The sequence below is a fragment of the Callorhinchus milii genome, unplaced genomic scaffold (assembly GCF_018977255.1).
Source record: "Callorhinchus milii isolate IMCB2004 unplaced genomic scaffold, IMCB_Cmil_1.0 Scaffold9, whole genome shotgun sequence".
Taxonomy (NCBI): Eukaryota; Metazoa; Chordata; class Chondrichthyes; order Chimaeriformes; family Callorhinchidae; genus Callorhinchus; species Callorhinchus milii.
The window spans coordinates 11,062,926-11,089,766 of NW_024704750.1; the positions used below are offsets into that span (position 1 = coordinate 11,062,926).

A 26,841-nucleotide genomic window follows, 5' to 3' on the forward strand; every position below is an offset into this window, starting at 1 on the left:
AAGTTATATCAGCTAGTTCTTTGTGACTACACCCAAATGGTGGCATTTTGTATTTTTGTAAATGCAAGCTTTATTTCTTGAAGAAAGATGCAATGCTTTATTCAGGATAAATTCTTGAAGTGCTTAACAAAGACAGAGTGGGTATGTTTCTAGTAGAGCTTTTAAAGCGAGGGGAGCCAAATGCTTCTGAAAACCATGTTCCATTGACTTGTGAAAATTATGTTGTCTTTACAGTTGCGCTTCCTTACCCAAAGTTTTTAGCCCATTTCCTAGTTGAAAACTACCCATAAATTGAGACTATTTTCACTCAGAGAGGACATCAGTGAAAGATAATGGGATTTGTCACTGATGTAATAATAAAGGGTAGTTTTCTGTGGGTGGGTTAAATGCGTATTGTTGTATTAAATTGATGGTTTTCTCTGCACTATGAGTGCTTAACGCATACACTGTATGCCCAGACCGGGAAAGTGTGCCATTACTGGAGTGACACCATTCCCTTTAATAGCACCTAAAAGCTGTGGAATTGATTTAGATAAGAGGTTTTTATCTTAACAGCCAATCAAATTGGAGCCTAATTCAAGTGACAGTGCAAACTAATATATTTTACAACCGAAGGTCTAAGTAAAATGTTGTTCAGTTCCTATCCTTAATGCCAATTAATAACTTTTTTTGGAATCTAGGGATTGTTCACCAAGATTGATTTTCCTCCTGTCTACTAAATATTTTTATTCTATATCTATTGATTTACTCTACTCACTTAATGTTTTTGGCTTATTTCTGACATTAATTTAACTTGGATTCTGTTCTCATCAGTTATTTACTCTTTTGCATCTCTTCCTACCATTACTCACATACTCTCTTCCATCTTCAATTTAATATCTTTATCTTTCAGTTTCCTTCTGGTCTTTTTATTCATTTTTTTCACAAATAGCCTCACTCTGTGCACACAATTGAGTTTGTGACTCAAAGACAGTTTAATTCACCAACAATTTTTGTGGTATTTATACCCACCATCGTGTAAATTGTTCAAACACAGATTGCCTACTAAAATTTGCTGTAGATAGTATTGTTTTCACGTCAAAGTGTCACAGATACTAATTTTTCTGCAGACAGCGAGGAATCTGAGTTAAAAGGTTGTTTTTGGTTTCTTTACCTACCAGAAAAGGCAGGGAGTTGGCACATCCTGTCTTTTCCTGCCTGAAGGAGAGCAGTTGTCCTCTTTTTGACTCTACCTGGTTTGGCACAATAAAATACAAGATACCCTGATCTTAAATTACGGGCATGGATTACCCAATCTTTCCAATTGTCTTATTCCTACCCCTCTCCCCCCACCTCCACCCCCCGAAAATTAGCGACAGGTCTGGAGTTACTCCCTCTGCTTGGCAGACACTGACCTGCTTCATGACCCCGTCCTGCCTACCTCACCAACGGGAGTCGTGCCTTCGGCCTATTAGCCTACTTTCTATAACTCAAACTTGGTGTTCCTTCACTTTGCCACTTCCCTCACCTTCTTCATCTGCCTCAAGACCGTCTTCTTTGACCTTGCCTTCAGTCATCTTCCCAAACCACCCACCTTGGACCCCACCCATCCAGAATCCAACCCTAGCTCCAGTGCAAGTCCAGCATCTTGGGACACCTCCCAACATGGAAGGCGCTATATAAATACAATTTGTTGTTGTTAGAGGTTGCATGGGACAATGAACCATGTTCCAGAATATACCCCCCAGATCTACCTGGATTAACTAGATTTCTAGAATCAGATGCTCAGCAGTAACTATAAAGAGTCTGCTGAGCTGAGTGTTTATCCCCACCTTGCAAGTCACTCTCATAAGCATGAATCAAGGAGCAGCATCGGGAAACACCTCTGTGCGATTGTTGTTACTAGTGATTGGTCATATAGCAATGTTATCCTGATAATGCTTTCCTTCATACTGAAAGCCTGAATGAATGTTGGATCTAATGCAATATAACAGCAATCAGACAATGATTTGCGCTTGGAATTACACAGGCATCATTAAAACATGGCAATCTGACGAATATTAGCAAATTGTGTTTTCCTTGTGCTATAGGTGAGTGATGGTGGTTCCTACATTGAAATAATGTTTTAACTTTTTGAAGACGACTAGACAAAGTTTCAATCCAGAATCGTCAATCAGTGTGAAGTATGTGGATCTCGACACTGAAACAAACCTCTACTGCAGAAATAGGGGTATGGTGTGACAATTCATGGGAGTCTTCTGCTGAAAATTTGGTTTTGTGCTCAAATTTGGTTCAATCTTTATGAAAGAAATATTCCTGAATAATTCCTTTACTATCAATCAATACATCATTACAATCCATATATTGTGCTTAAAATATAATAAACCTTGCATTTGTATTGTGGATTTATTTAAAAAATATTTATTGCTTTTGCAAGTTGATAAGTTGAATTGCTTTGCCGGGTCACTTGTCGATGTCATTTTGTCATTATGACATGTTTCTGAAAATATATTTTATTTCCACGAGTTATTTCCCACAGAAATAAAACTGACAAGTTTTTCAGTGATTGCATTAGAAGTATCTCCCATCTCTTTTGAACAACATTCAATTGTTGACCTCTTAAAGGACAAATGCCTTCTTCTGTGAAACCTTGGCAAGAACAGTAGTTCGAAACCTCCATCATCCAAAATCTACAGGTATTATAATGTTTTAAGCTTCAACATTTTATTCACTTTCTGAAAATTAGCATTATTTATAAGTTGCATTCCGTGATTAAGTTGTAGAAAGTCTAAAGACCCCTTATAAAACCAATGTTGACAGTGTTTATTTTCCTGAAGAGCTAATATAGATTACATTGTGATTTTGTGAAATGAACGTCACTGCCCTAGTTCAGTTAATTATCTATGATACATTTAATAATAATAATCCTAGCATTTGATATTGCGCCTTATCACATCATTGAAACGTCTCAAAGCACTTCACCATTTATTTTTGTTTAAAAACTTACAGGAGCCCATATTAGCATACAAAGGAACCTTCAGTGAGTGAAATCCCTGGCTGCCTTATGTAAGTGCAATGCCTTAATTGAGCATTTACCAAATACATACGAAGAGCTTGAATTGTTTCTTAAAATAAAGTCATTTGTTTGTTTTAAATAGTTTTTCGAAATATATTTACAAACGAAATATAGACTTGTTGTTAGTATATTAATGGTGTATCTTCTGCAATATCAAGTTGTGTTTGATTATGGTTAAAATCAAAATCACCCTAACTAGTTGTTTCACATATATGTGGTACAGAACAATTATTATTTGCCCTTATTTGTGGAATACACAATATTTAACAAGCAGTGTTAAAACACAGTTTGTGCCCTGTGTGTTGTAATCACATGATTATAGAATTAGAGAGACAGCATACAACAAATATTTCAAATGTAAAGTTTTAATGGTATCAAGTTTAACATCAACATTTAAAAATAAATACGAATGGAGGAATCTACCATAGTTACTTTGTTACTCAATAGAACGGTAACTAAATAATTAGAAATTGAGCAAATGTTTATCCACACATGATCTTTAGGATGCCAGGAATAATTTATGTTTTCCTCATTTCAGTATTTTCCAATCTTCAGAGCAACTTGAATTTGAGCGTTCTGCACAACCGATAGCAAGATGAGTTGTAGAGATTTCATGTGGTCCTTATTCTGGCTCTTAGTATTGCTTTTGTTTGGTTGGCCGATCGGAATATTCTTTGGTGGGATCTATGGTTTTGTCTCTCCTCTATCTACCTGTATAGGCCTGGATGATGTTACAGATGTCCTTCTAAAAGCTGCAAGCCTTGGTCGAACGTGTGCTGAAAATATGATATCAAGTGAAGCTGCCTGCTAAACAGCAAACTCTGCTATTTGAGCAAGGAAAAGAATGTCGTGCCATCCCCAACAAGCCATTATGACTCCAAATCTTTAAATGTAGGGACAATACCATTACTTTCCACTACTGAATTTCAAAGAGAGTGGTGTTTTTTTGTCTCTTGACAACATGCTTCTGAAACAATTGTCTGAAATATTTTAGGATGTCACCAAATAAATCAGGTTTCCTAACAGTTGTATGTTTGATTCACATGCGTCACAAAATAATAATAATGATGCTTGCATTTCATACAGTGCTTTTCACTTTGGGAGGCAATGTTAAAGCACTTCTCTTCAACTGTGCCTTCAAACCCCCCTTCTCAACTCTCTACCCCCTCCTCGCTCCCTCCCTTCCCTCCCCTCACCCTGACCATTTCCCCCCTGCTCAGGTCCCGACCCAACTGTCCAGTGCCTTGGGACGTCCTCCCGACGTGAAAGGCGCTGTATAAATGCAATCTTGTTGTTGTTGTTGTGGTTTACTTTAAAGTGTAATGACTGTCTTTGTGGGTGAACAACATTTTGCATTATTTTAAACAAACTATATTTTTTTCCCCCTTTAAACAACAAGATCTAGCTTCTTGTTGGTATCCTAAATTAGAAAGTTGGGAGTTTAAGGCCCATGTTAGGACATTGAGCTCATGGTTGATGCTCCAGTGCAGTGCTAGGGAGCAATGAGTTGTCCAAAGTGCTGTTCATTGGATAAAATGTTTAACCAAGGTCTCTCTGCCTGTTCAGGTGCACATTAAAAATCTCATGGCGTCATTCAAAAACGACAACAACAAAATTACATTTATAAAGCACCTTTCACATCGGAAAGACGTCCCAAAGCGCTGAACAGTCAGGTGTCAGGGCCCGAGCTTGGGGGAGGGGTGGTGTAGGGGTGAGGGAAGGCAGAGAGGTGAGAGGGAGAAAGGCACAGTCGAAGAGAAGGGTCTTGAGACCAGCCTCATTGGAGGCAACGGAGAAAATGAAGTGAAGGGACCGTGGGATGGAGTTCTATAGAAGGGAGCTTCTCTCAATGTCGTACCCAATAATCCTGCAGCCCCCAAAAATGTTCACTCACTTGCTAGCAGTTGGAAGTTTTGTGGGTCATTGCTATGCATAAATTGGGTGCCATATTCCCTACAAATCTACACACTGCACTTTACAGAAAATTGTTTGAAACACTTTTCAATGTAAGTTGCTTGGAGTTCCCAAAGAACACATGTCTATCATATCTATGAAATGGATCATTGTTAACCTGAAAGACTAATTCCAAGTGTTAAGGAGCAACGTGGCAATATATATATCCAAATAGGATTGTAATTAATTCTCTAAAATGTATAGATTTTACAACAACAACAACAAGATTCCATTTATAGAGTGCCTTTCACGTTGGGAGGACGTCCCAAGGCGCTGGACAGTTGGAGCAGGGGGGAAATGGTCAGGGTGAGGGAAGGGAAGGGAGGGAGCGAGGAGGGGGCAGAGAGTCGAGAGGGCAGCTGAAGGCACAGTCAAAGAGAAAGGTTTTGAGACCGGCCTTGAAGGAGGAAAGGGAGGAGGCAAGGCGAAGGCACTGGGGGATGGAGTTCCAGAGCCTAGGGGCTGAGAGGCTGAAGACCCGGCCACCGATGCTCGGGCGGGGGATACAAGGGACAAGGGAGAATTAAAAGCCTTCTGTGGAGAAAACACTTGTGTAAACTGGAAGGACCAAATGATCAGTTTCTATGATGTAAGATGCTATGATTCTCCTCAAACATAAACTTTGTTGACACTGGGTAAATCTCAGATGTTAATGAAAGTGGCTGCCTTTCTATAGCACTGATGCTAATTTTAAAAGTTCAGATGTAAGATTTATGTGTCGACATAAAGATACAATGCAGCATCTGTGTTTCCAGCCTTTTATACCATTCACCCAGCAAGGAATCGAATTGTAAATAAGGCCAACTGTTTCACTGACTGGGTTGCTCCCGCCCTGCTGGCTCCTCTTTTTTGCTGAGCAACAGGTGGTGGTAAAGGGCAGCTGGCCATCATAGGTAATGTTTACTTTGGCTTATTTTGGTGACAAATGATGACAATGCTGATTCACTCTTCAGAGAACAGGACTTGAACTTACACTATCAAATGCTAAGGGTTTCTAATTATTGGTAACATAAGAATTACATTTTTTACAAAAATATTGCATTTGGTAGGTTTAGAGTTTAGATTTAACACTGAACATAATAACCATTGTGTAGGGTTGAATCTTACTGAAATATGGAGCCAACAATTTAGGCTTCATAGCTGCCCTGACATTGCCAAAGGGCACTACTACTGATTGCCAAAGGAGAATGGCATCTATTAGATCAGTGGCAAAATTATCTCATTACATGTTCACTTTCCCAAAAGGAGTCAATAAATAAACCATATATCTTAGTTTTCATTTTTAAAATGTGTCCTAAAATATTATGGGAATGTTTGGAGAATTTGATGAAAACTGCGAAGAAATAATTTAAAAAGGCCAACTTATTGACAGTAAACCCTGAAGAAAAATGCGACAGTAGAGTTGAAATAGTTTTTGCCCAAACACAAAATAACAAACTGCAGAACTTCCATGTTATAATGGTTGGATGTGCCTGTTTCAGTGAACTGTATTCGGCAATGTATCCAGAATTAATTGGTTGTGAAGTAAATATACAATATTAAATGGTTCTGTTCATGCTTCTGTTCTATGATTTTTGTTACTTAGTTCAATGTAATGCATTTACACATTATAAGCCATTTCAGATACACAGTGTTATACTCTTAATGTTTACAGAAGTCTTCAGCGGCGAAGCACTAAGTCCATCTACAGCAGTGTTCTAAGGGGACTGTATTATGCATAATATATAATTAAGAATCTAGTCTTCCAGGCTCGTGTGCATAACAGCTGAGAAACACACTGAACATGATCCAATGGTTAAGTCTGTCATCTGCCCCAAAGAGTGAGTGTGTGAGTGTACCAGATTGTATTACATCCTAACTGGTAAACTCCAAGGTCCACAGGAAGCTTTTAGTGATCGTTTACAATTTTGCACATTTCTGCAAAACTATTTGGGGTAAGAATGGCAGCTATGGTTCGATGGCAACATGAAGAAATGTGAAAAGTACAGCCAGGATTTTAAATGAGTACAGCCTTGTAGTTGTGCTTGTAGAATGTGCTGTCTGCCAATATTTTCCGAGTTGTTGCTTACATTCATAAGATTGACTTTCACTGACACCTTTCTGTCTACCGTGGAACCACCTCTACTTGGCTAACCGTGGCTAACCGTGACTCTTACGTTTACGGTTTGTGTAGACGCTCGACCGTAAGACATGGCTGATCTTATTTTCAAACCAAAATAATTCCTGCAGCTGAATGAATGCAAATATAAATATCAATACATACGTGTTCTGACATAATGTGAGAATTCACTCGCCAATTACAATTAGGCAGATCCATATTTTGCTGATACAGTAGAAGGAGCTCTCCTTATTCCCTCAAAGCAAATGAAAGGTGTGCGGTTTGATGAGAGCCGGATTTGCTTTGCCAGGAACAGATCAAACCGGGAGACTGCCCTGGATGATTTTATTTTTCTCCCTCTGGAAAAGATCCAGTTTATTCGACCAGTTTAAGACATTTGGGACGTTTGAGAATATGTCTGATTTTCCCAAAGTGGATAGTTTCGACGAAAATATAATTGTGTGTGTGTTGGGGGGTCGTTGGTAGAAGGCAGAGAGTTGATAAAGCACAGCTATTTCCTATCGTTATGTTATTGGATGGGTGTTCTTCCAACTATATTTTATATATATATATATAAAGTATATATATATATTTTATACCCGTATAAATGATACAAGTCCAGTTACTCTGTTCTGTGGTGTATGTCCTCGAACAACTCCATCCTTCACTACGTGGATCTCTCTCTCTCAAAGCACCGCTTTCGTCCGGTTTAAATGCGGCAAAGTCTCTGACACCGATTGAAATGCCTTTTCGTATTTTTTTGTAAAAATAAAAAAAAATGAATTGACGAGTTTTTGGGGTTTAACGCGCATTACGTTCGGACGGAGTTGCAAACCAGAAAGACAGACAAGAGACACAGACACAGACAGACACAGACAGACAGAGAGGTGCCGACATCCAGAGGAATCCAACCCCCCGAACATCGGCGCTTTTGCGCACCATCTCCACTCCGTTTCGACGCCCGAACGGATGCAGCGGCCGAACAAAAATACACCAAAGCCTCCGCTCCGGTGCAAGTTGTTGGCCTTTATTTGGAGGGGAAACGCCTTCGACGAAAACGGGTCGACTTCAGCAGCACTTGTGTCTGACTGCCCTCTCCCCCCCCTCTCCCCCCCTCTCCCCCCTCCCCCGGCGGGTGGGGGAATGCTCTCAGCGCCCGTCTTTCCCTATTTGGAAGTGTCTGTGCAGCTCCTGGTCCGGGGGTCGGAGCGGAGCCGCCGCCGGCACTGCCCTTACATGGGCTGCGCTCTGGGAACCGCTTCGCACTCGCGCAGCGTCCGACTCTCCTTCAGGAGCCGCTCTCTCCATTCATGGCTTCTCCGGCGCTCGGTGGCGTGAAAGCGACCAAATAAGGACACGGTCCCCGGCTCTCCGCCCCACTCTCCCCCCCCTCTCCCCCCCTCTCCCCCCACCCCCGACGGGGCTTTGGGTTTCGGCAGCACATCGGGGAATATAAATCTTGTCCCTCGCACTCAGCTTCTACCCATCTTTCCAGAGGAGTCAGGAGAAGGCGCTCATCTGGTGAGTACCTCCGACTTCAACCAAAACTCTCTCTCTCTCTCTCTCTCTCTTAAGGCGCAGAAATCTTTTAACAGAATAGTTTTGTTGATGTGCTTTTGTTTAGGGTTTCAAGATACTGCTTTTTGCTTTAAGGTTGCGGTTCCGACTGAGCTAATTTGGGAAAGAGATGGTACACAGATGAAAGATAAGATGCATAAGAAATAAAACCAGCAAAACGCACCTTGTTTGCATCTGTAAAGCAATGCAGGATCAGGAAAGCCATTCATAAGGGTTCAACATCCATTATCTTAACTTAACTTATCACAGCTTTATTGCTTTCTACCCTGAAATTGAACGTGTTATTATTTCGATCTTTAATTTTAATACCTGCAATTTTTTTCCAAAAACAATACCCAGTCCAGAAATGTAATGCCCTGAAGTAACACGTTTGTGTTGTGTAGAATTTTTTTTTNAGAACTAAACTTGTTTCTATACCCATAGCCATGTCGATAAGGTGAAAGAACAGCAGAGTAAAATTGAGTTGAAAGCTATATTTTTTTTTGATAGAATGACTTAACCATTTCGCTAACGTTGACCTTTAAATAATAAATAATAATAATCCTTGCATTTGGTATAACGCTTTTCACGTCTTCTAGACATACCAAAGCGCTTCACAGAATATACTGTAAAGTGAATTGACTGTATATTTGTGGGCGAACGCGGAAGCCGATTGCGCACAGCAATGTCCCACAAACAGTCATGGATTAAAAATGACCAATTTATTATTGTTTTTTTTTGGAGGGATTATTATTAGGCGTGTGGAGTAAGGAAACTTGCCCAAGGTTTCGCCCTCTGCCTGGAATTGAACTCAGGTCTCTCACTTGCAAAGCGAGTGCTCTAACCACTGAGCTACAGGAATCCTTTTAAAGACCTTTTATAGCATTGAAATGTTTAAGAGCAGCAAAGGCTTTTATGAAAGTTAACTTAATTGAAGCTCGATCCAAACATGAACAGCAGCCAAACCATCGCCTGGTGTCCTCTCCTGAATTATAATGGACTGAATTAAAAAAGAGTTCAACAAAAAGAGTTTCAGATTTAACACCAAACTTTCATTAAAGGCAGGTTCTCATGGGGAAAGATCAAGACACGTGCAGCTTAATTAATGATAACGATCCTTGCATTTTTTTAAAAAATTGGCGCTGAGATCCTTACGAATTTCAATGCTGTTTGTTTTAAGTTGTCTTGTGAATATCAGCAAATTCCATACCTGTGGCAGATCTCTTGACAATTGCGGGACTGAGCTTTCAATAATAATATGATTGATATTTAATAATAATACAATAATAATTTGATTATTATTTAATAATATAATAATATGATTATTATTTAATAATGATTATTTTTTAATAATATGATTATTATTTACAAGGATCGTTATCATTATTAATCAAAATAAAGATATGCATTTTGCATGCTAATCGATGCAAACGGATACTCTCAGTGGCGACGATGTATTTTTAACCTTGTTGTCTTATGTGTACAGATCCCAACAACATAACCATGTGCGACGAAGAGGAAACCACCGCCTTAGTGTGCGACAATGGTTCCGGACTGGTGAAGGCTGGTTTCGCCGGGGATGATGCCCCCCGAGCTGTGTTTCCCTCCATCGTCGGCCGCCCTCGCCACCAGGTACTTAAAGATATAGCACAGGGCCGCCTTTCATCTAACATTACACCAGGACTTTAGTAATAGCCACGTCCTCTTCAATAAATTATACAGGTCCAACAGCAAAGCTTTTTATTTTGAACAAATACTTCGTTTTCAAAGTTTTCCTTTGATAAAAGACTTAGTTCTTATTTAAAGTTTTAGTGAAAGTTTAAGATGTGTCTTTTTAAGAAAGCCCCTCTCTCATTTTAAACCACAGACGTCGCTTCATCAATGCTATTTCCCGATATTTTCTATTCAGATTTAACGCAAAACACTTGTCAGACTACTTACATCGGTTTCTATTATCTCAAATGCGTATTAAGTATGTTTTATTCATTATTGTAAAAAAAACCTAAGGGAATCAGCAGGGACTGTATGTAGTGCAGGGCACACATCAACAAAACTTAACAAGATTGTGAGAGAAAGCCAGAGAGGTGTAGCTTTCAAGCTTGTTGATGCATCATTCCATGTGTTGTAGGGTGTCATGGTTGGCATGGGTCAGAAAGATGCCTATGTGGGGGATGAAGCCCAGAGCAAGAGAGGTATCCTTACCCTGAAGTATCCCATTGAGCACGGCATCATTACCAACTGGGACGACATGGAGAAGATCTGGCACCACACCTTCTACAATGAGCTCCGTGTGGCTCCTGAAGAGCATCCCACCCTGCTCACAGAGGCTCCTTTGAATCCTAAAGCCAACCGTGAGAAAATGACCCAAATCATGTTTGAGACCTTCAACGTCCCAGCCATGTATGTGGCTATCCAAGCTGTCCTTTCCCTGTACGCCTCCGGTCGTACCACAGGTAAGTCTAATATCCAGACAAAGATGGAAGATTATATTTTTAAAAATACACATTATATTAAATGTATAACTTATCAACAGATTATCCAGATAAAGCATATCTAGTCTGAATTTTGTATTTCTTAGCTGAACATTTTGAAATATAAATAAATATTGTCTGATGTTGTGGCTTCATCAGTTTTTTTAAAAAAGACTATTGTCAAATTAGCTGGGCAAAAGGGTCGAGTAGTAGTAGAATGGTTCATGAAGTCTTAATTCCTGTTGTTTTCTGCTCCTTTAGGTATTGTCCTGGACTCTGGTGATGGTGTCACCCACAACGTCCCAATCTATGAAGGTTACGCATTGCCCCATGCCATCATGCGCCTGGATTTGGCTGGTAGGGATCTGACTGACTACCTCATGAAGATCCTCACTGAGCGTGGCTACTCCTTTGTCACAACCGGTAGGTTAAATTCAGTTCAGTTCACTCGGCATAACCTTATTGGTGTTCTCCAACCCAGAAGCTTGGAGGATGGGCATCTAAATTGTTTCCTTGTCTCTCTGCAGCTGAACGTGAAATTGTCCGCGACATCAAGGAAAAACTGTGCTATGTCGCCCTGGACTTTGAGAATGAAATGGCCACCGCAGCCTCCTCCTCCTCTCTGGAGAAGAGCTATGAGTTGCCCGACGGTCAGGTTATCACCATTGGCAATGAACGTTTCAGATGCCCAGAGACCCTCTTCCAACCATCCTTCATCGGTAGGTATTCAAGCTCAATGTTGACACCAACCCCCCCCCCCCACCCCCCCACGCCCCTTCCCTACTACGAAGGCAAGGTTATGTTATGTAACAGCTGATTGATGGATAGACACGTGTACTTTATGTACTGTATATTCATCAGAGCTTCTCCAGCAGTTGCTTTGCTGACATATTACTTGCATTACCATCTGTTGCCAAATCCTGTACTCTGGCTTGCACCTGTTGCTCTGTAATGACGGTTTGGCATCAAGTAGATCTATCTGAACAGTTGCCACAGTTCTAATTTCTTCTCCCGAAATATAGCGCACCCCTTTGCTTAATACAATGCAGCTTGCTTGGAAGCTCAGTTCACAATAGTAAAAGATCGCCTATTCTCCTTGCCACAGGAATGGAATCTGCTGGTATCCATGAGACAACTTACAACAGCATCATGAAGTGCGATATTGACATCCGTAAGGATCTCTACGCCAACAACGTCTTGTCCGGTGGTACCACCATGTACCCAGGTATTGCTGACCGCATGCAGAAGGAAATCACTGCCCTGGCCCCCAGCACAATGAAGATCAAGGTAATAAAATCAACAGTTCATTTTGGTAATATTCTAAACTATATCGAATTGTGGAATAGAACTATTTGAAAATGGTTTCAGTGCTATTAGAAAATAATAGGGAATTTATTGGATTTATTAGATTTTGAACGTTGCTAATACGATGCATTTTCACCGTACAATTAAGCATCTTGAAAACATTCCCTTGATTTGAGTTAGCGTAAATACTGTCATTTGAGAAGTCGGTGTTTGGAGATGTGCTTCATTCTCGTATTAATTGGATATGCCAATCTTTTTTCTCTCTCTCTAGATCATTGCTCCACCTGAGCGTAAATACTCTGTCTGGATCGGAGGTTCCATTCTGGCATCTCTGTCCACCTTCCAGCAGATGTGGATCAGCAAGCAGGAGTATGATGAAGCTGGCCCATCCATTGTCCACCGCAAATGCTTCTAAACGCCAGAGGGATTCTACCTTTCCTGGAACTCAGGTTGAGAACATTGTGCCTTTCACTGGTTTGAACTGGCAGGCCATCGGGAGACGCGCAATACTTCCTGAACTGTTATCATTGTACAGTTTGTTTACACCTTTGTGCAATTTATTTGTGACAATAATATTTATTGATTTATGAAAAATAAACAAGACCGGGACTTGCAACGTGTCACGATTCTTGTCTGTGTATTTGAGGGAAAGGGAGGGGATGGGGGGTGTGAGTGGAGGGCAGTTGAAAGTCACAGAATTACAAGTATTTCCTCTCACTTGGAATTAACCAGAGTGGACAATTGTATCAAAAATGAAGAACTACAACGTTTTAAACATTTTCCCTGTATAAAAGTATATTAAATACAAGGAGATGCATGTACATAGAAAGATAGTGCCACAGTTATGCCACAAACGGTCTGTTTCCGATGAATGATAAGTCACGGATAATAAGTAAAGCAACACCACTGAATTAACACCTAACAAGAACAGTACGCACCATAAGATGTATTACAAATAATGATGGATTAAAGAGTATCATTCAAAAACATGAAATCAACTCTTTATTGCTGTTTTTTTTTGTGTGGGGATGGCAAGGTTCCCTGTTCATCACTTAAAATAAACTGATAGTAATTTGCCAACCAAAAGGCAACCATAAATGGAAGCTACTACTGCTTTTCACTGTAAGTGAAATTTGATATTATCCTCTCTAAAAGAAGTACAGTACATTCAACACAAATAGCTGGAATTTAGCGCCCGAGGAATTGACCTGGTTATCGCATTACAAGCAGTACACATAACACTAATCTCTGACCATTGAGTAATACAGTACAGTGTGGCCCAGTGTGGCCATGTGAAGTGCTTTGAGGCATCCTTCCGACGTGATAAGGCGCTATACCAAATGCGAGGTATTATTATTATTCATATTGTATCTAGAGAGATCTTATTGAAGTATTCCAAAGAATATAGTTAAATCTAATCCTAATGGTAAGATTAACACAAATGACAAACTACAAGGGGCGTGTACTCAAGGGTAGGAAAGAGGAGGTAAACCAGTGAGTTTAGATTTAATTACTTGACACAACATGATGACTATGTGGAATGGACTGGAGGCACTGTGCCAGCAATTTCAACAGAGAATTTGATAGCTATCAAGTGAAGACATGGATTGAAGGGTGTGAGAGATGGAGCAATGTATAATTTTTTTTAATATTGACACCAACCAGCTGGACACAAAGATCATTTCTGGGATTATATATTTCTATGTATGATATCAGATGCAAGATCAGTGAATAAAAACAGCTCTGTTTTCTACTTTAGGGTTAGCAGAATATTGTCAGGGCTCATGCAAATTCAATCCTTGTGTTTTCATATTTTATGAGTTATTTCCCTGAATCCATAATAATCTTTCTTTAAAAGAGATTGTTTCCTAATTATGATTTGGGGTAACAGCAAGCTGGAGAGATCTGTTTCAGAAAACACAACAATGTTCTGTTGATGTTATTCCAGGGATTTGAAAGATGCTTCCTTTCTTAAATATATTTGATCCAGATTAAAATAAAATCACTTGGCAAGAAACCTTTGTAAAACTGAGATCTTTCAAAACCATGAGATATAATGTTGATGATGTGTCCTTGCATGCTTTATTTCAGAACTACTGGCCAGGAAGGTGAACACGTGAGAAAGGGCTAAAACATGCTTCAAACATTCATTGTGAAAGAACTGCAAGTGGAATATATGCTTATAAACATATCAAAGAACCCCATTCCATTAAAACAAAGTGAAATGAATGGAATGGAAACACAAAGATTGTCAACCCAGGTAGTGGATACATTTGTACTTGTGTTACATTTGTATTATTCAGCCTGGAGGGGTTAGAAAAACAACAGTCTGTGGTGAAAGATTAAAAACAAATACTTGAAGGAAATTCCAATCTTTCAAATAGGATTAATGGGCAACAGTTACTGATGTTCAATCTCCTGGAGATTGAGGCCAGTGTTAAAATATTACAGATAGCAAGAACATTGTAAAATATTTGTGCCCAGTTATATTCAAGGAATAATTTCTACAGGATGTGGTTGATTGATTTAGAGTCAACATTTGATGACATTTATTTATTTAGTACCTCCGCTCGGTGGGTACTGGCCTGCCCCAATCGGAGATCAACCCTTTGATCTTTCTACCCACCCTCTGGAACTCCATCCCTGTGCCCCTCTGCCTCCCCCCCCCCCCCCCCACCCTCCACCCCTCCTTGTCTCCTTCAAGGCCCATCTCAAGACCTTCCTATTTGACCATGCCATCAGTCGTCTACATAATGCGCAGACATTACACTTTATATCCTGTGAGTGCTTTCAGAAATCATCATGACATAAAAGGTGATATATATATAAAGTGCAATGATTTTATCTTCACCCAGAGCAAGCAACATTATTTATCCTTGTTTTCGTCTGGTCTTTCCTTTTCATAAAAGCTGAAAATTTCCAGCAATTAAAAAAGTAGAAATGTAAGAGTAAAAAGTAACAAAAGTAATATTTTAGGGGGAGCGCAAATTAAACCTCATTTGCCCAACCCCAAGAAGTAAATGAAATATTTAAAATAAATATTTAGTAATTGCATCCAAACTGAAATTTACATATAGAAAATATATAGGCCAGGAGGCATATTAAACATTAATCCTGTGTGATTATAATCATGAATGAAATGGCATAAACAACTAACATTTGCTAATCCATCTTGGCTTCTATTCGTTGGTTTTTGCTTGTGGCTCAAGGTTGCAATGTGTGGGTCCTGTTCATAATCAATTGTCAATCAACCAGTTGACGTTTTACTGGGTTTGTGACTCCTGTTAACCCTGCAATCCAAAGAGGGAGCCTGATCACTGCTAGAAAGTTTGCCAGACTATGCTCTCAATGGCAAATTATGCTGTTTTAGCTGGTTAATCTCCACCAGTACCCCCAGTGCACACTCTGGAGCCCCCACACCTTGCTTCTCAACAACCTATCCCTAATGACTCCAAAATTAGGTAAGCAGGGTGCATCCTTCTTGAAGAGAGTGCTTTTGTTTTTGGTCAGACACATGCAAAAGCTTATCACCATGCTTGAATACCCAAACAAACAAAGTTCCATGCATCCCACATATGCATGGAAATTCCAGAGATATGAGGAGAGAGTGTGCATTCCATTCTAGCCACGGGGACCTTTCTCTTTGTAGGTGGCATAGGTTTGTGGAATTCTCAGTCTGGTTTAGACACTCATAAGCATGATGATATGTTTCTGCACAGGCCAAATTAATACTACAGTTCTATACACAGTAGTTAAATCGTTTTGTTCCAAAAACAATGCACAAAAGTGCTTATCATTGCATATTCGTAATAATCAGGGCAACTGTGCATTTTCCAAAGGTATTGCGTTAATACTATAAATGCATCGAAGAAGAAGGGCATAAAACGTAGTTGGATCATTCTAATAAAACAGCAACTGAATAATCCTTGCTACGTAACATGATACATAACAATTTCAGTCCAAATAACCAAGCTTGAGGGTTAATAGTATGCGTGACCTGAAAAATCGTACTGTCGCATGAACCCTATAGAGGTCAGCCAGAACTGAGAGAACTGAATTGATCCTCAATAAGATTTGTCTCTTCCAGCCGAGCCACCAAGGACAAGCTGCAGTCAATTTCATTGAAAGTGATTTAAATTTGATTTCTTTAAATTTCATGTTCGCTGAGTTACTTCCAAATGTGACCCGCAGATCATTATTTACTCAGATCGTAGTCTTGCCGCGATTTGCTTCAGTTAAGACATGATTTCCTTCAGGTAGAGTAAAGGCTGAACGCAATACAATCCTACTCGGTCTGATACAAGCGTTTGCTCCAGCATCTTACACACGTGAACGTGTTAGCATTCCCTTCGAGCTAAAAAGCAAACCTGACCCACCTCAAATAGATTGCAATCCAGTCAGGTAGATGGAAGCGGTGCAATATCTGCACTCCCGAAGGAATATACAGCAGATCTGACGAAAATCAGAAACACCAGGATCTGTGAAATCCTCAGAAGGTTTTTAGGGGTTGGACGGTTTGGATGGGAAGCTTTCCCAGTACTTCTGCGAGTAAGAATCATTTTCGTCTTTGCGGGTTAGTTTTCCGGCCAGGATGCTCCCACCATGTCACAGGATTGACAGATACAAACGTGTATTCCGCACACGTGTGTGCAAGTGGTCCGCCATGTGATGGGGGAGGGGGAGAGAGAAGGAGAGAGAGAGAGAGAGGGAGGGGGGGGGGGGGGGGGGTGGAGAGAGAAGGAGAGAAGGAGAGAGGGAGAGTCTTTGCTTGCGATTTGTCGAGTCTACAACAGGCACAGAATGTACCAATTCACCCTACATCTCACACCTACCCCAAACACATTAAATACATCTCACGAGTCCAACACCAACCTATTGTGGTACATCTACGTATCATTGTTTTCTTGCGTTAAAATGCAAAATAAAATATATTCAACGGGATGCTGCGTTAAATACAGGGAACAGACATGTACGAGTCCATGTGGTCCCTTGATGAAATGTAAGAATGGCCCTGATAAATGTAATAATAATAATAATTATGGTTTATTATCTGATTATGTAAGGCTCTGTGGTTGCAGCCTGAGCTCAGCTGTCAGTGGTTCAGTACAGCTGGTGGATGGTGGATCATATTGAAAAGCAGTGTAAAGCTGTGCTGCTTAGGTTCCTGGTCAAGGTGTTCATTCATCACCGCTCTGCTTTTCGTGCCTTTGCAATCCTTACACTCGCATCGAGAGCAAGTTCTGCTTTGGCGGTTGATATACTTCTGGGATCTGGACACAGGTGAGGAATCTGCGTGCACTGAGATGACACTGCGCCCTTTACCGCAAATTAATCTGCGGACAGATATTTCAAAATAATGAAAACAAGAAAATCCCTGCGCGTTTGGCGGATATCCAACAACTTGTGTGTGTGTGTGTGTGTGTGTGTGTGTCGGTGACGCAGGAAGAGACTATTTAAAGGCAGATTAAAGCCCACATGACTCTAAAAGCCACCTTCGTCCATTCAGACCATGCCATCCTCCTGCCCAAAATAAGAGAGCTTATACTGTATTAATCGGGCAGTCAGCAGAATACATTGCAAGGCTTCGCCGCGCTCGGATTCAGTTCAGTGCCAACAGACTGCTTCGCCACGCTCTATGGGGTTTGATTGGGAAAAAATAGAGGAGTGATATTCCGCAGAACTAATTGTTGGTTGCCAACCTTCAGGTTTTTTCTTTTTTTACCTCCGGATGAACAACCATGGGAGAATGGACGATTTTAGAGAGACTGTTGGAGGCGGCTGTCCAGCAGCATTCTACAATGATAGGAAGGTAAGTGAGAACATAATCTGCAGTTTCAGCAAATCAGCCATTAAGGCTGGGATTTTAGCATTGGTCAGCCTTTTAATCCACAGTGCATTACACTATTATTATTGTATTCGTAACGACGGATCGGCTAACGATTCTGCTGGTGGAACACTTTCAGTAGAAATAACGAAGCCAGAGAGTGTGGTACGAAATGGTATAGTGTAGTTGTAACAGAAGATACAGCAGTAAAGACGTGTTTGGAAGTAGGCCGTTGATGCTTAGTGCTTGTAAGATACTTATCTTCAGCCCTTCACACGCCGACGTATATTCTTGGGTCAAGAAGAACTGAAGTGGATAGATATTTATTAGGTTAGGGTAACGAGGGCTATCAGGCAAAGGCAGCTCTTTGGAGTTGAGATACAGATCAGTCCCAATCTAACAGAATGGGGGATGCTCCTACCTCCCTGAGCCTGGCTCTTGCCAACCTGTGCCTTAAACTTTGGGGAATTAGGTAAAGCAGGATGTGACCCCCCCCCCCCCCCCCCCAACACCCCCCCAGGGAGAGAGTGCGCATTCCATCCCATTCCACTCCAACAATCTATCTCAGGAATTTCCACGTGTAGGTGGGATGCATGGAATTCTCAGCTCGGTTTGGATGGGTTTCCCCATGTGTCAGACACCGGCTGCCCAAAATAAAATTCAGCCCTTCAGTAAAGCAAACGACTCGGTTATAATGTTTGTTGTCGCACAATCAAGACGATGCCACTTAAAATTGCTGGAAAAGTTGGGGGCCTCAGACGTTGCCATTACGTATCTGCAGACTTTCTGCCTTTCCCGCAGCGACTGTTCTGCACGAGGACCAAACGCGTTGATAGATGAGAAAGATCGATACGGTTCTCGCTCTGCATTTGTTCTCCAGGATCTTGTTGACTGTGGTGGTGATCTTCCGAATCCTGATCGTGGCAATCGTTGGAGAGACGGTGTATGACGACGAACAGACCATGTTCGTTTGCAACACCCTGCAGCCGGGCTGTAACCAGGCGTGCTATGACAAGGCGTTCCCGATCTCCCACATACGGTACTGGGTCTTCCAGATCATCATGGTGTGCACTCCCAGCCTCTGCTTCATCACGTACACCGTCCACCAGTCCTCCAAACAGCGTGAGAAAAAATACGGCAACGTGTTTCTCACCGTGGACAGAGATTTGGACATGTTGGTCAAGCGAGAAGACAACAGGAAGATTAAAAATACTGTGGTGAACGGGGTTCTTCAGAACTCGGACAACTCCGCCAAAGCCGCAGAAACGCGGGACTCGGTCATCAGAAACAACAAGATGTTGAAGATAAGGAGACAGGAAGGGATCTCTCGCTTCTACATCATTCAAGTGGTTTTCAGAAACGCTCTGGAGATTGGCTTTCTGGTGGGACAATATTTCCTGTACGGGTTCAAAGTCCCGTCCATGTACGAGTGTGACCGCTATCCGTGCGTCAAAGAGGTGGAGTGTTACGTGTCGAGACCGACGGAAAAGACTGTTTTTCTCGTCTTCATGTTTGCAGTGAGTGGCCTTTGCGTTGTCCTCAATCTGGCGGAGCTCAACCACTTGGGCTGGAGAAAGATCAAGACCGCGGTGAGGGGGGCAAGGGCAAGGAGGAAATCCATCGTCGAAATCAGGAACAAGGACACACCACACCGAATAGGTGTGCCAAACTTTGGCAGAACTCAGTCGAGCGACTCTGCATATGTGTGAGATTCCCACGCAGGGATCGGACTCTCCCTCCCTTCCCTCCCTCCATCCCCTCCCTTCCCTCCCTCCTTGCCATTTATTGTCGATTTCATGCCTATACCTGTCTAAACGTTTCATGGCAATATTTTTTTTCAGAGTGAAGATGCACAGTGGGCGTCTTGACAACGGCCTGTTATTGTCTTTGCCCGTTTTGAACACTGCCAAAGGATATCAAGCGTGTACTTAAGTGTCTCAAGTGCATATCCAACGCAGAATGATCCTGCTTTGGGAAAAGAGGATAGTGACTTACTTGTGATTTTTTTTTCTAATTATTCCTCTCCTTTACCTGTTTGGCTGTGCATTTAAAAAATTTAAAAAATCCCTAGTTATGCGCGTTGCATCTCGTGACACAAGATCTTCGGGGTGAAACATACTATTCCAAGTAACTTGCACGACAGCGAAAGTGCAAGTGTGGGAAGCTAATACTATTCATACCTTGTGTACATCGATGCAACGTTTATAGTGTCGGGGCATTATTAATGATGTGACTTGCCATCAGTTGTCTGTCATACCAGGGGAGCTTCTGTACTTGTTACTGGGGGTGGTTTTCTCGTTCAGTGTTATGTGCGATATATCTTTCAGGAATGGCAGACACCTTCTGGTTTTTAAGGTGTGCGTTTTAGCACAAGCTTTGTACAATCAAACCACACAGCAGTTCCAGTCAGTTGGTGGGGTGGGGGGGGGGGGGGGGGGGGGGGGGGGTGGGTACAAACGTGCACATTTTCTTCTTAACGTATAAATTATGTGTTCAGTTAGAATTAATTCAGCTCTTTTAGATGTCACCTGCGTTTTTTGTACCAAATCTTTTCTTTTTTTTTTGGGCTGTGATTGGTTAGAGCTTCGTGTTTTAATTTTGCCTCTTAGTTCACACCATGGACCTTAATTGATGTTAATAATAATATATATGTATAATGATATATATAATGTATATTAAATATATTATATATATTATAATATGATGCAAATGTTTCTTATTTGCGAGTAGATTTGAGCCACGTCAAAGCGAAGAACTTTTTACATTCTGAGAAACTTTTTTTTAAAAAAAGTTAAAGATATTGTAGCAGTCAGGTTATTCCAGAGACCGTGAGAAAACGTACAGCTTGAAGGACCAAAGCCCTGGCGGTCAGCGAATTTAGTTATTTTTTTCCCCCTTTATTGTAAACCTTTATCTATTGTAAATGTTCTCCTGTCAGTACCGTATTGTTTCCTAAGTGCCACACCTTGGACAGATAAATTTACCCAAAACGCATAAAACTCACCCCAAACGTGACCAACCAACAGTTTTAAACTGCTCCATATGTGTGTGCTTGTCTGATCTTAAGTATCCTGTCATTTATAAAGTCTTTCAGTGTTCGTTCACCTGTACGAATTTTTAACACAAAATGTAGATTTGTAAAGTAAAATGTTTGGTGCTTACTTAATTTTTGTTACGAATGTGAAAAACAGAAGTAAACCTTTTTTTTTTGCTCCCATCCTTTCAACTCTACTTTTGCAGGTCGAGCAAATTGTCATCAGCAACTTCTGCAAGATTATGACAGTCTGCAAAAGAGAACTGATTTCTGGTAGTTTGTAGCTGATGGAGATATAAATTGTGCGAGGGTCGATGGTGACGGGTGATGGTAAATACACAGGATCAGTTAAATGTGAAAGAAAATATCGTGGCAGAATGTGGAAGGAGGGAAACAATAGTAATAAGAATAGTAATAATGCACAATTGGAATATGCCTGGGGCGACACTTGTCAATTGGGGGTGGGTGGGGAGGGAGAGCTGTAACTCCATGTATAACCTAATATGGAGGTTCATTGCACCCATAGTAACATTTCTACCAAGGAATGATATCAAGGCCATGTGTATTGTGATGCGTTTTTACAAATGTATTTACATTATTTCTACTGTATGTTCTATTACATGAAAATAAATCTATCTTTATAACAAAGAAATTGCAATACAAATCGTATTGGAATAAAGGTACTGTATTATGAAATCAAACCTCCCTCCGACTCTGTCTTGACATCTCTTTCGAATCAGTATCTTCCAAATCTGAAGGTTAATGGAGATTAGGTTTTGATATAACAGGTTTACCGTTGATGAGATCAATGAGATCAATTTGGGTGAAAAGATGATAGTCCTTTAGCTCTGGTTAATTATTCTGTGAAAACACCACAACATGCTTGTTATAAAGAGCACGGCCACACATCCGCAAATAATTGACCTAATGATAAATATGAACATTTATTAACAGATTGTTTTTGTCATTTAAATTAAACATTGTATCCAAAGTATCAAAGAAGCTCATAAATTAATGGAGTTATCTCAATTCATGTATGTACACAAACTGGTTCACGAAATTAACTTCTAAAATGTTATTTTTTGTGATATATCGCATTGCAGTTTATCATTATAAAAAAAGAGCATTGCAATTTTTTAAAAAATCAATTAGACTCTATACACCTGATACATGCACGATTTGTAAAAAAATATACACAGATATTTCTTTAACAGTAGCTCCTAAACAGTATTATTTAAGGACGTAGCAGAACAGTTTCCTGAACAAAATTCCAACAATTTGTGATCTTCGCTATTTTTATTCCATCTCATGGTCCATTTCCGATCCTAGCGTTCAAGTTCTTTTTAATATAACATGCAGAAAAGACACCTGCAGCGGGTGCACAGTAAATGCACTGCAAACAAATCCTCTGGAGGATTTCGAAATGCAAGGGATTTGCAGGACTTGTTCTTTGTGACCGGGGGATGGAGAGCGCTGCAGATCTCCAGCTGATCACTGAGCATCTGCGGAGCAACGAGTGACCGAGAGGGCGACAGGTACAAGGAGGTTGATCGCTGATTGAGACCCCAGGTGCTGGGGAGGGGCGAACCGAGCAATTGTAACGGAGACCAGGAGCTGGTTTACCGGGAGCCGAGCTGTGGAACACAGTCCAAGTTTCCTCTTTGCTGCAGCTGTATTAGGTGAGCGAGGAATGACACTCTGTCCTGTGGATTACCTGCCCTGGTCCCATTTCCATGCAAAGCTGCTTCAAGCTTTCTTACCACCGAGGAACCAGCATTGGATGCTGTTCCGACACACGCAACGATGCACTCATAACAATCATTAGAGGGGCAGGAAGCCTTTCTTATTCAAATCAGTGGTTAATATTTCTCACTTTAACCTGTTTCCTCTGTGTTCTTGCATTGTCGGATTATTAACAATAGCATTTCTATCTCCTTCCTCTATATAATATGCAATTTCATTGAAGAATATGCCACTTAGAAGACAAAAGTGTAGGAAACCGCAAGTGGATCCATTGATAACACTCTGGCCCTTGAGTCAGAAGGTTACAGGTTCAAATGCCACACAGGGACTTGGAGCTCATATGGTGTAGATTGAAACTCCAATCCAGTCCCCAGGGGTGTGCTGCATTATTGGAGGTGCCAGCCTTGGGATGAGATGTTAAACTGAGTTCCTATCTGCCTGTTGAGGTGGATATTAAAGATTCCATGGCACTATTACAAAATAAAATGATAACACACATAATGTAGAATCTAAGGTAACATTTTTGCATGTAATGAGAATTTGTTCGATATTACAATTTGGCTGAGTTTTGTAAACGAAGATCAGCTGCTCACTGTCTCAGTCCAAAATTGTGTGGCAGTGCGGGGAAACCTAAATAATGATAGAAACACATTTTTCCAAATAGTGCGCCCGAAATTTCACAGTTCATTCATGACAGAGCACTTAAGGATGCATAGAACTTAAGATGCAACAAGATAGTAGAACAAGAGGTCATTTGTACTCAACAGTGCTTTGTTGCTTCATAATTGGAATGGTGTGTTTTTTTTCTAACATGTGTTGAGGTTTCACAAAACATACTTGCCCTGTTGAGCCAACAAATTGATTGCTATGTAAAACAATGGCACAAACATTTAAAAAATTGTGTAACATCTCAACAGCTGCTTCCTCTGCATTCTTATCCCTTTGTGTCCAAATATGTTCCCCAGATGTCCCTATCATGTTAGATACAATTGTTTTAAAGAAGGAAGTGTGAAGAGAAGGGGTTGACCTGTTGCACGTCTTTGAAAAGCACTAAATCACACTGGATAGTTGTTCTTTGCCAAATGGGAGCTCTCTATTGAGCTTTAAATCAGTATCGCCCATGTTTTGCGGCATTTTTAGCCACCACTTACCAATAACAGCTATTGAAGTTCAAGTCACTCTGCAGTTATCTGACTGAGCTACAACAAATGGATTGAAAAAGATTAGGATTGATATGGCCTGTGATTTGGATGAGATACCTTTCAGTGAAGAAAGAACATCTTTCCTTTAGTTTAGTTCAATTTTGCAGTCTTTGATGTCTGGTGTGGTTCTACAATTGAGAGTTTCACAATGGCAGAAAAGACACAATGCAGAAAACAAAATCCAAACATTCATCAACAATTTTACCCAAGATGTCAAAGTACCAGTAAAATAAAAAAAAGAATAATCAAGTCTTTAACGCATCATATTAATTCTAATCATTTCAGGATATTAAATATCATCAGCTATACTTTCATATGAGGTGATAGAAGGGTATGGGAGGGGATACAGAATGGTGGAGACTCATGTGGAGTATGAACACCGGCATGGACTGGTTGGGCTGAATGGCCTGTTTCTGTGCTGTATATTCTTGCTGTAGATTGCTGCCTGAGGAAGGAATCAGACATTTATAAATATAAGTCACAAAAATAAAATAGCATTATTTTCAAACTGAAAGCAATTTTATTAAATGCAAATTAAATTAAAGTTTAATTTTTAGTAAGCTGTTGCAATCAGTATGGATCCCACATATATTGGTCCCAATTATGTAATTATATTCCCAAGATCCCAAACTCTTAACTACCAAAGGTTTCTTAGCAGCTGGTTTAGACTGAGGATCAGAGGATGTAATTTGACATGATCAGGGTTGCATGTCAGCAAAATGGGCCCTGGAAGATTGTGGAATCAGGGACTGGTGAGTCTGACAGATCGACAGTGACGGAGGATTGGCACAATTAGGTTAGGGTGAGATCAAAACCTGGTACATGGTATGAATGGAAGCAGATGTCAGTGGACCTACAAATTGTTACCTTCAGAGAAATGGTCATTGTGATTCTAAGGCAAAAAAGGCTTAAGCAAGAAGTAACAGCCATTTGCTTATGTTGCCTAAAATAGATATCCTGCAGTGATGTACTAATCCTCTTTCGGCTCTGACTTTGAGTAGATTACTGATTCAGGCTAAGTAGAAAGGCGTGTGGTTTAGGATGAGTATTAAGATTCAGTCTATTCCCTGTTCCTTCAGGTTGACTTGAGTAGATTCTGAATTTTGTGGGTTTATTATCCACAGCGAAGATACATTTTTGCCCAGACTAACCATTTGCGTGGTTATATTTTCCTCATTTTGTTCAATTGGTTGCCTGCCATGTACAGTTCGAAGATGCTGTGAGGATTTCTTTAGCAGCACTAAATAATGCAAGCAAAGTTACTCTGTGAAATAACTGCTTTGGTAAAGAGAAAGATGGAAAAGATAAAGTAAACTTTATATTGGGATAATGGCAGAACTCTATTTTATATTTTTCATATTCTTGTGTGTATGAATCAGAACGACATTGCAACTTACTGCTTTTACTATTTTTGTCCTTTTTAATGCAGAGTTCATAATAACCCTTACTGAAGTGGTTATGTTTATAACCATTTAGGTTGGCAGTGTGATTAAAAAATATAACTCAAGCAACTTGCAGCTGTGCTCAGAAACAATAATTCAATGAAGTTTCTTGCCATTTCTAGATTCCAACCATTTGTCTTAAAAAAACACTGGATTTAAGTAATTACTTTCAGTCTGTAGTTTTTCTCCAAGAAGTACTGAGCAATCTGGGGAAGTCAAGAATGCTACACAAGTTGAGGATTGCCAGTACGGTTTAGGAATTTAAACATGTGCTACAGTTTTAAAAAAAAATTAATGTCTCCTTAAGGTCAGTTTAAGGTCATTTATCAAGTGCAATATTTATTGTTTGGGTGTATGTTGCAGCAGTTGTGGTACCATTGACAATATTTTTATCTCTTTTATGAATCTCATGTTTATTGAAGAGCAGAATGTTGTGTTTGGCGTAAATTTAATATTTGTAGTTTGCACCTCTATTTCATTTGAGTGCTTCAAATTTGTCTACAGTGACGTTCGCTCTCAAAATGGATAATCACATCTATCACAATAATACTAGTATTCTTACTTTCAATATAACATCTTTGTTTGGTCTTAAACATTCCTATGCTACTCAAAATCAAATATAACAATAGTATGTTTTAAGTGTATTTAGTATTTCCACTATTAGGCAGGAGAAGAGTACAACAGCCCTGATCCAACTCAGGAGCATTTTTGCACAGAGAGCAGAAGATGACTGATTGGTCTCTACCAAGCAATTTGTGAGAAGATCAACCAGTCACCAAATGAGTTAAACTTTACAGATTCTGTGGATGAAGTCCCTGTGCTTTATCATGAGGTAAGATGACAACATTGACCTTCCTCTTGCACTGTGCTTAGGATGACATTTGTGGTTGGGCGTCAAGCTCCACAACTGTTAAGTACTGCTACCCAACCCACCTCCATCTCATACTGCCCCTGGAAAAAAATCTCCCCACCCACACCCTCCCTCTCGGCTGCCTTGGAGTTATCTGAACTTCTTCCCCTCTGGGCGTCCTCCCACAATGATCTATCCTTCTCAGTCACCCTTCTCCACAGATCCCTCTCCTCCAGTCATGATTCCCTCGCTCCCCTCTTTTCCTGAACCGTCTCCTACTCATGCAAATCACCTTGGTACACCAGCC

At 40.4% G+C, this 26,841-nt stretch overlaps 2 protein-coding genes across 2 annotated transcripts; both read left to right on the forward strand.

The window, feature by feature from the left end:
* The first annotated feature begins 8,587 nt into the window (after positions 1 to 8,587).
* On the forward strand, positions 8,588 to 13,421 carry actc1 (actin alpha cardiac muscle 1). Its single transcript, NM_001292164.1, is given in 7 exon segments — positions 8,588 to 8,627; positions 10,150 to 10,295; positions 10,792 to 11,116; positions 11,396 to 11,557; positions 11,662 to 11,853; positions 12,240 to 12,421; positions 12,711 to 13,421. Coding segments are annotated over 6 exon segments (1,134 nt in total). The 5' UTR covers positions 8,588 to 8,627; positions 10,150 to 10,166; the 3' UTR covers positions 12,855 to 13,421.
* A 4,755-nt stretch (positions 13,422 to 18,176) lies between these two features.
* On the forward strand, positions 18,177 to 19,981 carry gjd2b (gap junction protein delta 2b). Its single transcript, XM_007888024.2, has 2 exons — positions 18,177 to 18,248; positions 19,144 to 19,981. The coding sequence occupies exons 1-2, from the start codon at positions 18,178 to 18,180 to the stop codon at positions 19,970 to 19,972; spliced, it is 900 nt and encodes a 299-aa protein (XP_007886215.1). The 5' UTR covers position 18,177; the 3' UTR covers positions 19,973 to 19,981.
* Positions 19,982 to 26,841: the final 6,860 nt, after the last annotated feature.